The 13,543-nt window shown below is 39.1% G+C and overlaps 1 protein-coding gene across 1 annotated transcript in view; it reads left to right on the top strand.

The window, feature by feature from the left end:
• DNAH17 (dynein axonemal heavy chain 17) overlaps positions 1–13,543 on the top strand; it is a 151,593-nt gene that overhangs the window by 76,299 nt on the left and 61,751 nt on the right. Inside the window, exons 46-54 of the mRNA XM_070740114.1 lie at positions 2,040–2,247; positions 3,504–3,669; positions 4,109–4,211; positions 5,151–5,298; positions 5,953–6,044; positions 8,095–8,256; positions 8,684–8,848; positions 11,301–11,492; positions 12,331–12,597. Coding sequence (XP_070596215.1) covers positions 2,040–2,247; positions 3,504–3,669; positions 4,109–4,211; positions 5,151–5,298; positions 5,953–6,044; positions 8,095–8,256; positions 8,684–8,848; positions 11,301–11,492; positions 12,331–12,597 — 1,503 coding nt within the window. The remainder of the gene's footprint in view (positions 1–2,039; positions 2,248–3,503; positions 3,670–4,108; positions 4,212–5,150; positions 5,299–5,952; positions 6,045–8,094; positions 8,257–8,683; positions 8,849–11,300; positions 11,493–12,330; positions 12,598–13,543) is intronic.

Genomic DNA, 13,543 nt, shown 5'->3' with positions numbered 1-13,543 from the left:
TAAAATAATATTTTCTCATGTTGCTTTTGATCTTTCCCCCAACTAACTTCAGATTGTTGTCCCCTTGTTCTTGTGTTCACTTTCCTATTAAAAACACTTCCCTCCTGGACCTTATTTAACCCTTTAATATATTTAAATGTTTCGATCATGTCCCCCCTTTTCCTTCTGTCCTCCAGACTATACAGATTGAGTTCATGAAGTCTTTCCTGATACGTTTTATGCTTAAGACCTTCCACCATTCTTGTAGCCCGTCTTTGGACCCGTTCAATTTTGTCAATATCTTTTTGTAGGTGAGGTCTCCAGAACTGAACACAGTATTCCAAATGTGGTCTCACCAGCACTCTATATAGCGGGATCATAATCTCCCTCTTCCTGCTTGTTATACCTCTAGCTATGCAGCCAAGCATCCTACTTGCTTTCCCTACCGCCTGACTGCACTGTTCACCCATTTTGAGACTGTCAGAAATCACTACCCCTAAATCCTTTTCTTCTGAAGTATTTGCTAACACAGAACTGCCAATACAATACTCAGATTGAGGATTCCTTTTCCCCAAGTGCATTATTTTACATTTGGAAACATTGAACTGCAGTTTCCATTGCTTTGACCATTTATCTAGTAAAGCTAAATCATTTACCATATTACAGACGCCTCCAGGAATATCAACCCTATTGCACACTTTAGAGTCATCGGCAAATAGGCAAACCTTCCCTACCAAACCTTCCCCTATGTCACTCACAAACATATTAAAAAGAATAGGACCTAGAACAGACCCTTGTGGCACACCGCTTGTAACCTGACTCTGCTCAGAATACTCGCCATTAACAATAACTCTCTGATGTCTACGCTTCAGCCAGCTGCAAATCCATTGAACTATCCAGGGATTAAGTCCAATCTTCACTAATTTATCTATCAGCTCTTTTTGTGGAACCGTATCAAAGGCTTTGCTGAAGTCCAGGTAGGCAATATCCACGGCACCACCTTCATCCAACACCTTTGTGACATAGTCAAAGAAATCAATGAGATTAGTCTGACATGATTTGCCTTCAGTAAAGCCATGCTGATTTGGGTCCAATAAGTTATTGTTTTTTAGGTGCTGATTTATCCTCTTTTTGAGTAGAGTCTCCATCATTTTAACTACCACTGATGTCAAGCTAACTGGCCTGTAGTTACCAGCTTCTTCTCTACTGCCCTTCTTGTGGATAGGCACAACACTGGCCATTCTCCAATCCTCAGCAACTTCTCCTGTTAACAAGGATTGGTTAAACAAATCAGTCAGGGGGGTAGCAATGACATTGTTGCAATAAACATGAATTTGGACAAACTCTAGGAGACAGTGGTGAACGAGGAAAGCCTGGTGTGCTGTGGTCCATGGGATTGCGAAGAGTTAGCAACTGAACAACAACAATGAGAGTGGGAGCCTTGTCCCAGGCTGACCCAATCCCACCATCCTTGTCAAATTCATCATTCTGTGGTCATGACACATACACAATTATTGCAGTACTTTTTGTATATTTAGGGTATATGTTTGCATTATGTTTTGCCTTAAAGGTATGTTTTTGCATCTCTGCTAACTATGGAACTTCCCCGAGCTTCCTGATCCATTCCTTTCATATATGATTAATTTAAGGGCTGGCACTCAGGACGGGTTCTCTCTTCTGGGGCTGAGAACATGTTGTTACTGCTCCACTTTGGCTGCAGCCACATCATCTATACTTACAGAGCAGTTGCCATCTGATTTTTGTTTTAAAGTGAAATTAATTTTCATCAATTTAATTTATGCCAATTTATTTTTTAAAAACTTAAAAATCAGATCTGAGAAGTGGAGATATAGATTCACAAAAATTTTGCTTGCAACATCATATTAAAACACAGCTAGGTTTTGCCAAGCCTGTGTCTACATTTATTTTCAAGGGGAGATCTCTCTAGCCACCAATGCTACTTTTCTTAGAAACTATTTCACTATTTAGTTTCTTTTAAAATTACAATTCAGGTGCTTTTTTAAAAATGAGGTTGATTTCATAGGGGGTCTGTTTTGCAGGCTTCAATGGTCCACACGACAGAAACCATCCGGATTCGTTACTTCATGGACTTACTAATGGAGAAAAAATGGCCAGTGATGCTAGTTGGGAATGCAGGCACTGGGAAGTCAGTGCTGATGGGGGATAAACTGGATACTCTGAACCTGGATGATTTTATAGTGCAATCTGTTCCCTTTAACTTCTACACAACTTCAGCTATGCTGCAGGGTAAGGGGATTGGATGGATTTTCGTTTTTAGCAATTAGGGGTGCACAGATTGAGATCCCAAAGCTACAGATGACCTCCTCAAACCCTTGGCTGTGTCCCTGCTAAAAGCTGTTTCCAAATTGTAAACTTAATGCAAAAGAAATTGAGAAAGTATTAAAGTATTTTGGTGAGAGAAAAGCTCCAGCACGAATCAGAAAGTTTGGAAGACAAAACCTCTGGTTCCGGTGACCAACCCAGATTGAATCCTGCAACATTATCCTGGGACACCTATATTTTCATTCATTAATTTATGATAATACATAAAAAGTGAGACTTTGTATATTATTTGAACTCTTCTAAATATCTCTTGGAGTACATATTCTCAGCCAAAAAAAAGCCACTTTATGCTGATTTAAATATTTCATATTGCTTAATTGATAATGATATACAGGAAAAAGTCCTTGTGATTAAGGGGAGGAACAGATATTGTTAAAATGAATATTACTTCTTTTGGTTAGATCAGTGTTTCCCAACCTTGGCAACTTGAAGCTATCTGGACTTCAACTCCCAGAATTCCCCAGCCAGCATTCGCTGTCTGGGGAATTCTGGGAGTTGAAGTCCAAATATCTTCAAGTTGCCAAGGTTGGGAAACACTGGGTTAGATAGACAGCTGGAATTTCATTATCAGTCCAAATCCACCCTATTGAATGATGAAAAAAGAGTCCCATCACTGACATAATCAAGCCAACGTTTGTAGAGTTTGCTTACATCAGCTGCTAATGCTATTGGCATTCTTTAACTTTATTCTCACCTGATGAATTTGACTGCAAATCCCTCCATCTCTGTCTATTGATAATGCTGTAGGCCTAATGGGAATAGTATATCAGAAGAACAGGTTGCTTGTGTTCCAGCTCTACTGAATACTTGTTATTTGAGAAGGAGACTCTACTCTTTTCCAGTGCCATTATTCAGCATAGCATGTGCATATCTGCATCCTAGACAGGTTGTGAGGAAAGGTATTTTAACTGGTCTGCCTGTACAGATGGAACTGATACGGGACTTCTTGTTCCTTGCATTCAAGGTATTTTCAAGTTATCATGTAGGTTACCTGCCTCGTTTGATAAGACTTTGATGCATTGAAGAAAAGTTGCCTTCCTCAAGAACATTACGTAACCAACTTACTTTTGAACTGATGCATGAGATGGAAGGACATTTGACCAGATCATTTAGATAATGTCCAATGCCATCTGTTGATTAATGGTCTTCTGTCTGTGCAGCTATACTGGAGAAGCCTCTGGAGAAGAAATCAGGACGTAATTTTGGGCCCCCTGGTACTAAGAAGCTGATTTACTTCATAGATGATATGAACATGCCGGAAGTTGACAAATACGGCACCGTGGCTCCTCACACCTTGATCCGGCAGCACATGGATCATGGGCATTGGTATAAATACATATTTTTCTTTGATAATTACTATATCTATATAGCTAAAGGATAGGGTCACAGAGAACCTCATGCAAAAAAAGCAACTAACCTTCAGGTTGAATCTTTTGTGTTTTCTGCTTTTATTATATTATACAATATTATAATATATTGTAATGTATTATAATGCGTTGATGAATTATAGTGATAAAATGGTTTGAATGTTGTGCTATGAATATGATGCCTCTACATTTAGATTAAGCTAGATATTTTCATTGATTGATTTATTTAAACCTTGGTTGTGCTTTTTTTTAATGAAAAGATATCAAAACCCTTCATTCTTTGTTCATTTTGTATAAAAGACAGGAAGACTATCTTAAGTGCAAGGCAATAGTGGAGTATTACTTTCTCAAAAAGATTGGGTCAGTATAATTCCCACCAACTTGCTTCTTTCCATTAGGTACGATAGAAACAAACTGACCTTAAAGGATATCCACAACTGTCAGTATGTTGCCTGTATGAACCCAACCTCTGGATCCTTCACTATTGATTCCCGACTCCAGGTACCTAATTGAGGGAGATGTGGTAATTTGCTGATTTCAGTCAAAAATAAGATAAGCTTCCTTAAATTACAGTACAGTGGTATCTCTACATAAGAATGCCTCTACTTATGAACTTTTCTAGATAAGAACCAAGTGTTCAAGATTTTTTTGCCTCTTCTCAAGAACCATTTTCCATTTACAAACCCGAGCCTCCGAAACTGTAACCGGGAAAGGCAGGGAGAAGCCTCTGTGGGGCCTCTCTAAGAATCTCCTGGGAGGAAACAGGGCCAAAAAATGTGGGGAGGAGCCTCTGTGGGGCCTCTCTAGGAATCTCATGGGAGGAAACAGGGCCAGAAAAGGCAGGGAGAAGCCTCCGTGGGGCCTCTCTAGGAATTTCCTGGGAGGAAACAGGGCCGGAAAAGGCAGGGAGAAGCCTCTGTGGGGCCTCTCTAAGAATCTCCTGGGAGGAAACAGGGCCAAAAAATGTGGGGAGGAGCCTCTGTGGGGCCTCTCTAGGAATCTCATGGGAGGAAACAGGGCCAGAAAAGGCAGGGAGAAGCCTCCGTGGGGCCTCTCTAGGAATTTCCTGGGAGGAAACAGGGCTGGAAAAGGCAGGGAGAAGCCTCTGTGGGGCCTCTCTAGGAATCTCCTGGGAGGAAACAGGGCCTTCACTCTCCCTGGGGTTCCCCCAATCACACACATTATTTGCCTTTACATTGATTCCTATGGGAAAAATTGCTTTTTCTTACAAACTTTTCTACTTAAGAACCTGGTCACAGAATGAATTAAGTTTGTAAGTAGAGGTACCACTGTAGTTGCTTTAAAAAAAATGATTAAACTGTAAGCAGAAAAAATGGGAGGTCTAAGTTTAGAGGGTGTTGTTGTTATTGTTGTTATTGTTGTTGTCAAGAGACCTACCCAGCACCACTGCAAGATGCTGTAAATTGTGTTTTGATGTAGAGGCACTTCTGTGTGTTTGCGGTGAGTTTCCCAGGTCACGATGCCCTAATGTCCATCTACAGTACTATCTTAGGACAGCACTTGGCCTTTCGGAATGTCTCCATGGTCATCCAGAAGATTACTCCACAACTTGTTTCTGCAGCTCTGGGTAAGCATTGCAAAAACAACAACAGTGTGAACAAAAGCAGGCTTTCCCATTAATGTTCTACCTCTTGGCATATTTATATTTATAACCTGCAGGATGCTGAAGGTTTTCAGATTTAGATCTCTTTGTGCAAATAATGTTTTGGAAACAGGGGGGGGGGGAACGGTTAGCCAATAGTGTATTTTTGCCTAGGGAAAAAGCAGCTACAACTTAATGGAAATTTGCCTGGCATGATTGTCACAGGTACTTTCTGCCTTGGATGCTACAGCATCATTATAATTTTTCTTTGGAACTGTCATCTTTCGTTGATTTGGGTTTATTCAAGGTTCCATTTAGTGTTGTCAAATTATTCTAGTTAGGAGAGTTTGTAGGTATTATGAATCCTCTAACCCCAGTTTTAGTTAGATAAGCTCTGTTGTAACTTTTCAGACCTGGTTCCTATTATAATTTAAAATTAAATGCAACTGAAGCAAAAGAATTGTAAAACTGACAAGGCTTTTCAAGAATCCAACACATTTAATTAAACAATTTGGGGATCAACCCATTCCATTGCTTTTTGTTGATCCTGGTTGAGGAATTAATCACGAATAACCTGTTTCATATCCCAAGCAACTCCATGCTTCTTTGGTATGATTATGGCATGTTTCTCCATAACAGGTTTACATCAAAAAATTACATCAACATTTCTTCCGACGGCCATAAAATTTCACTATGTGTTCAATCTCCGAGATCTCTCAAATATATTCCAGGTACAATATCATTTTTGTATTTTGGTATGTGTGAATTTTCCAGTACCTTTGAATAAAAATGGCACCGCACAGGTCACTTGTTTGTGAACCATTTCCTCGAAGCGATATTATAAAAAATGCTAGAAATTGGGAACTCAGTTTCCTTGAGATGTTCAGGGTTTTAGATTTCACATGCCATAGTCAGCATGGCCAATATGTAGTAAGAAATGATAAAATGAGTGGGTACAAGGAGGAACCAAGTTGCTACCTCTCATATTAAATTAAAGAAAATAGCCTTAGGATTAGAGTGCTCTACAAATGGTCACTTCCACAGGGCTTCTGAACTAAGATGTGCTTACTCTGGCTTTAAGATTTTTGATATCATCTTGCCTTTTAGAATTTTTTCTTATTATAGGGTACAAAGTTCTTTTATTATGATTGCCCATTGTATGACCAGTATGAATGTATACATCAGATTTTTTTCCACACTCGTACCCTCCATTTTAACCCTTTATATCTAGAGGTCTCTAAGTTGAAAAAGAATAGAATAGAACACAACACAATGCAACACAATAATGTCCTGATCCAGGAAAAACTTATATATTATATCATCTAGGGCTACTTCTTTTGGTAGTCTATCATCTCTCTTAAGTCCAATACCATCATATAAAAGCCATGGTGAGCAGAAAACCATTTTTAGTTTGTTTAGAATTGCTGAAGTTGCTTTTGCCTTTTATAATCATCTGAATATATCTTTCTTAATAATGCATACTTCAATTACTTAGTTCTGCCCTTCCACATAAATATATTGAAAGATATATCTATATGAAAATAGCCTGAGCAAACATCAACTTCCCTCCCAATTCTTAATTATTATTTTTTTGCAAACTTCTTCACTGGTGACTGGTTGCATACAAATTTTGCATATATATGAATGAATAAATATGTACCATGCTAAAATAGATTTACATAATTAAAGTATACTTCCAACAGCTGACTACCTATACAACAGCATCATTAATAACTTTACTTTTACTTTACACAGGTCTGTATATCTAAGAATCAAACAAGGAATTTATTTATTTTTATGGTCCGTCCTTGTTTGAGTTCCACTGATATGGCATTGCAAACACAAGGGCCCAAGTTAGATTAGGGGATATAGTGCAATATACTACCAAATTATTTGTTAGCTAAGGGAACATAGCTTGGAAGCATTATCTATATTGAAAGATTGGGCACAATCCTTTGGAGAATTGTTTTTCTGAGAAAGTATTACTGTATTGTGACAGAGCATTTTTCACAGCCACTCATATGGAGGCTATAACAATGGAATAGAGCCAAAGAAATAATAAATTGTGGATCTTATTGAGATAGTTGGAAATAGACCATGGCAGTATACTGTCAAGTATTGGTTATGATGCATCTTGCCCTTAGTGGGGATCATAGAGACATCCATCTCACCATCTACACCCACATACTGTATGTATATAAGGTAGTAGGAGGGGAGAGAGAAAGATACTGTAGATTCATTCATGTTTAATCTCCCCCCCCACCTTTTTTTTTTGCCATCTCCACTGTGCTTATTATCATGCTTACAAGGCTCACTGTATCAACTTCAGCCTGATCATCTTAGGTCAGAGTGACCACAACCCCTCATTCCTTAAGCCCTTGAAATATGTCAGAGAGAAATTTCATCTAAAAGAGATACCTGCAGTTTTAGCAACCATGCTCAATTCCTCCTCAGTCAAAAAATACATAGATTTGAAGTCTGCGGATTTCTCCTTAATTCCAGTTTAGTTCTTATAGGACTTTAAATGTCACAGAGGCAGAACATCCTTCTGGTCTGTCTGCCTCTGGGAGATTATATTCTGTTGTGCCCTTTGACAATAGTGGACACTAATCACCAGATTTTGTGGGCAGGGATAGGAAATATAATGGTGGCCTTGGGAAAAAGCGAAGTACTGTTATAAAGATGGACTGCATTGAAGATGCTCTCAGAAAACAGTGACGGAGGGCCTACCTTAATAACACACCCAGGAAAAAGCAACTCTGATCCTTTTGTCTCTGCCAGGGACTCCTGTTCTCCACTCACGAGTGCCTCAAAATACCATCAGACCTTGTCCGGCTGTGGCTACATGAAGCAGAGAGGGTTTATTATGACAAACTTGTGGAAGATAAAGATCAAGAGACCTATATGCGGGTCATGACAGCAAATTGCAAGAAATACTTTGAGGTGAAGGAACTGTTGATGCTACTTCTCCACTTCCACCCTCTTCTCTTCCTCCAGCTGAGATTCGAAAGGGATTTTTGACTCAACCAGGATGTACTTTCCCAACATTAGTAGTTAAACGTCGATTAATCTGATATAGGGATATGCTTGCTTTAAAAGACCACATACAGGTTTTCAGAGGCTTTGATGAATTAGGAATTCTGAAATATTATGTCTAGATAGATCCCAGAGCCCAGCTCTCAGTTGCTAACTTTTTAAAATTTCTCTTGTGTCAGAATGCCTCTCCAGACTTTACTTGCACACTAGCCCTAGAGAATTAATCCCAAATGTTTTCTTAGATGTTTCAAATCAATCCAAGACTAAGAAGCAACGGATGAGTGGATAAAAAGTAGCTTCAGTTTATAATGCACTGTTTTGTTTCATTTTGCAGGATCTGGGTGAAAATATTATCTTTGCAAAGCCCAACATTTTTTGCCACTTTGCTCAAGGCATTGGAGACCCAAAGTATTTTCCTGTTTTCAATGTACAGAGTTTGAATAAATTGCTTGTAGACGCCTTGGATAGCTACAATGAGGTCAATGCAGTGATGAATTTGGTAAGTGAAACTGGAGCTGAGCCAGAGAGAGAATACTGCTGCTGAGCACGTGAAGCAAAAATAAACTGATGTCTGTATTACAGTTTCCATAATACAAAGTCATTAGCACTAGCAATAACACTTAGACTTATGTACTGCTCTCTCTGAACAGTTTACAATGTTGGCATATTGTCCTTAACAATCTGAGTCCTCATTTTACTGACTTTGAAAAAAAATGCCAATCTCAAGCTCCATCATGATCAAACTTCTGGTTGTGGACAGAATTTGCCTGCAATATTGCATTCTAACCACTGCACCACTACAGCTCATTAACTGAAGTTCTAATAAACATTTGGAGGAGAAAAAGTTGCTTCCTCGCCTACAAAAAGATATTGACAAAATTGAACGGGTCCAAAGACGGGCTACAAAAATGGTGGAAGGTCTTAAGCATAAAACGTATCAGGAAAGACTTAATGAACTCAATCTGTATAGTCTGGAGGACAGAAGGGAAAGGGAGGACATGATCGAAACATTTAAATGTGTTAAAGGTTCAGGAGGGAAGTGTTTTTAATAGGAAAGTGAACACAAGAACAAGGGGACACAATCTGAGGTTAGTTGGGGGGGAAATCAGAAGCAACATGAGAAAATATTATTTTACTGAAAGAGTAGTAGATGCTTGGAACAAACTTCCAGCAGACGTGGTTGGTAAATCCACAGTAACTTAATTTAAACATGCTTGGGATAAACATATATCCATCCTAAAATAAAATACAGGAAATAGTATAAGTGCAGACTAGATGGACCATGAGGTCTTTTTCTGCCATCAATCTTCTATGTTTCTGTTTTTTATTTATTGTTATTGATTTTATTTCCTGCTTCTTTGAGCTAGAACAAGCTCTTGCATCACATGGAGATAACACAGCAACCCCCAAACCATATAAAGATGCTTCTGGTCATAGCATTCACAGATGGTGCAAAGAATCAGGCAAAAATTAATGTTAAGCATAATAGCCTACATCACATCACCCAAACACCCTTATGACGTAACCAAATAGAGTTTTCTTTTTGTTCTTATTGTTTATTTTCTTCTTTTCTTCCCCCCATTTCAGTAACCTCATAGTGAATTTTGAGACAAGCTTGAATAATTCTGTAATTTTACAAGCACTGCTAAATTTTGAGTGCTCCAGGTCTTTAAAAAAAATGGAATAGGAAAAAAAAAACCATGAATCCTTGGAATCTTGCCAAATATCCATAGTTTAAAAGGTTGAGGGTAATGAGAATGAAGTTAGGGTTTGGAGTTGGTGAATAATTAATAGGCACAACCATAAATTAGATGATGGAAATTGGAGGATGGGTCAGTGGCCAAGATAAAAATGTTGTATGGACTGTTTTTATTCCCAGAACCCAGAAGCATCAATTAGAATATGGTTCAGTTTAGGAGGCAAATAAGGCATGAGTAAACTTGATGTTGCAACTAAGGTTTAGTCCCCCCCCAAATGAAGAAAAGGCTACTATTGGCTGGGGAGGGTGAAACAAAGTGAAAGGAACTCAGCAGAGCCTCCGTGTTTTGTTTTTCTTGTCAGGGGTGGAATCAGAAGTGTTAAATTAGTTGCCTTATCTTGAGGATTATAAGGTACTAGAACTTTTGCTTTGTTCTCCATTTAAATTGCTGCTCAGCTTTGCCTTTCCAGCCCTCTTAAGGAGAGGTATAATCTAATCTTATTGGTTTGGTCTTTTCCATTTTGTTGGGCAGAGGTCTTCAAACTTGGCAACTTTAAGACTTTTATTTATTTATTTTATTTATTTATTTTGTCCAATACACAATGAGGGTTTTAGTGGGTATATATCTATATACACATAGTAAAATACATGATGAAGGTTATAGAGGAGATACTCATAGTAAAATATATCTAAGAAATAATAGAAAAGAAGATAAAGTAATAGAACATGTCAATGAAAGAATAGAAGAAGAGATATAGGAATAGAAGAAAGGTATAGGAGATATAGGAGAGCAATAGGACAGGGGACGGAAGGCACTCTAGTGCACTTGTACTCGCCCCTTACTGACCTCTTAGGAATCTGGATAGGTCAGCCGTAGATAATCTAAGGGTAAAGTGTTGGGGGTTTGGGGATGACATTATGGAGTCCGGTAATGAGTTCCACGCTTCGACAACTCGGTTACTGAAGTCATATTTTTTACAGTCAAGTTTGGAGTGTTTAATATTAAGTTTAAATCTGTTGTGTGCTCTTGTGTTGTTGTGGTTGAAGCTGAAGTAGTCGCCGACAGGCAGGACGTTGCAGCATATGATCTTGTGGGCAATACTTAGATCTTGTTTAAGGCGTCTTAGTTCTAAACTTTCTAGGCTGGCTGGAGAATTCTGGGAGTTGAAGTCCACAAGTCTTAAAGTTGCCAAGTTTGGGGACCCCTGTTGTTGGGTGAAATCTAGGAATAGGCCTTCTTTGTCTACTGCAGGTGCTGTTTGAAGATGCAGTGTCCCATATCTGCAGGATCAATCGTATCCTGGAATCTCCCAGAGGCAATGCTTTGCTCGTGGGGGTTGGAGGCAGTGGCAAGCAAAGTCTGTCTCGACTGGCTGCCTATATTAGCTCCCTGGATGTCTTTCAGATCACTCTGAAGAAGGGCTATGGCATTCCAGATCTCAAGGTAAGGACAATTTGTCCAGGCATATATTAGCAAACTTCCAAGATGGTACAAAGAGGCCAAAAAATGAAGATAAATGCTGGGTCCAGACAAATTAAACATTGTAACCAAACCAACATTTCTGAGTTTATCATTATAAGTTTATTGTTATCATTATAAGATTGACACCTCTGGCCCATTGGGGAACATGTTGGTTCCTTTCACATAAATTTATTAGCAGAGACAACTTTGGGCTAAGTTTTTTCTGAATCAGTGATACTACTTCGCAAATATGACTATGATTTTGGAAATGGAATCTTGCCCTACACACAGGGGTGGGCTATGACGGGGGATGACGCCGCCGCAGTGGGGTAGCGAAAATGGAGCTCCATCCCAGAGCACCCAGTTTGCACTGAAAGATGTTGAAAGAAAATGCATAAGCCACGCCCACAGTGTGGTAGTAAAAATTTATTCACTGCCTACATATCATTAACCATAAGCTTTCATAATACTGTAGAACTTAGTTGGGGGAAAGATCAAAAGCAACATGAGAAAATATTGTTTTACTGAAAGAGTAGTAGATCCTTGGAACAAACTTCCAGCAGACGTGGTAGATAAATCCACAGTAACTGAATTTAAACATGCCTGGGATAAACATATATCCATCCTAAGATAAAATACAGAAAATAGTATAAGGGCAGACTAGATGGACCATGAGGTCTTTTTCTGCCGTCAGACTTCTATGTTTCTATGTTTCTGTGTAACAGTTTTCTACATCAAATTCAGCATTTTAAAAAATTGTTCACTCTTGAAAAGAAATCGAAAGGATGCTGAACTGACAAGTATTTGTTCTGTGATTCAGGCTGATCTGGCTTCCCAGTACATCAAAGCTGCTGTGAAGAATACCCCTACCGTTTTTCTTATGACAGACTCACAGGTTGCTGAGGAGCAGTTTTTGGTTTTGATCAATGACCTCTTGGCATCTGGTGAGATTCCAGCATTATTTCAGGATGATGAAGTAGAAAATATTATTAGCTCCATGAGGCCTCAAGTAAAATCTATGGGCCTGCAGGATACTCGTGAAAACAGTTGGAGATTTTTCATTGATAAAGTCCGAAAACAATTAAAGGTAAGAAATTGGAAGAGTTCATATTCTATTCAGCCACAAATTGTTTTGGCTAACCAGGTTCGACATACTAGCTTACACAATCATATGGTTTTTTGGTTTGTGTTGTGGCCTGCTAGCAGCCTGTGCAGCTAGTAACTGATTCCGACAGCACAGAGGCTTTTGTAGTGATGCGCCAGTGGCAGCTGGCACCCAAGTCGGATAGTGAGGAGGCTGGAGAGGACTCGGTGCCAGAGGCAGAGATTCAGCCAGGGCGTTCAGAACCTCCAGAAGTTCCCATCAGTGATGAGGAAGAAGAGGAGGAGCCTATTGTCAATGCACGGGCACGCAGAGCTGCCAAAGACAGGGATGGTTCCTCAGGACGAGGTCTCCTTGATAATAAGGCTTGGGACTAATTGGCCACTCTCTTAGCCTATTTAAGGGATGATGACGAAGGAAGCAATTTGCAGGAAACAACGTTGGTTCATATTCCTTTGTGTCCTGACTCCAGAATCATCTGATCGGCTCTTGTTCTCTCCCTTGGCATTTTTTCCTGCAAATTGCTTCTGGGCATTTTGCCAACCATCCTGTTATTTACAAAACTGTTGACTCAGAATTGAGTTATTATTTTGTGGATTCGTGCTGAAGTTGAATTAACAGCCGGTGTTCAGGACTGCTTTAAACTGTAATTGTGTTTGACAACTACTAAGAAAGCTCATTAGTAGTTCTTAATTAGTAAAATAAGATTTGTACAGTCTTTGCGTGTGCTGTGTTCTTTGTGGTCCGTAGCTGGGACAGAGCAGTTTTTGCAAAGTATTATGAAAGGAAGGCACTGGGGTATGTAAATCATAGTTTGTAGGTTAACAACAAGTAAATACTGCCTTTATTCACAGCCTAACCTACAGTACCTCAAAAGATTTTTGTGAAGATTAAAATGAAAGAGATGAAAGATACACTCTACCTTAAAGGA

Source organism: Erythrolamprus reginae, chromosome 2 (genome assembly GCF_031021105.1).
Source record: "Erythrolamprus reginae isolate rEryReg1 chromosome 2, rEryReg1.hap1, whole genome shotgun sequence".
NCBI classification, from domain to species: domain Eukaryota; kingdom Metazoa; phylum Chordata; class Lepidosauria; order Squamata; family Dipsadidae; genus Erythrolamprus; species Erythrolamprus reginae.
Note: the sequence above shows the minus strand (reverse complement) of the source record. Positions and strands in the feature narration are given on the sequence as shown.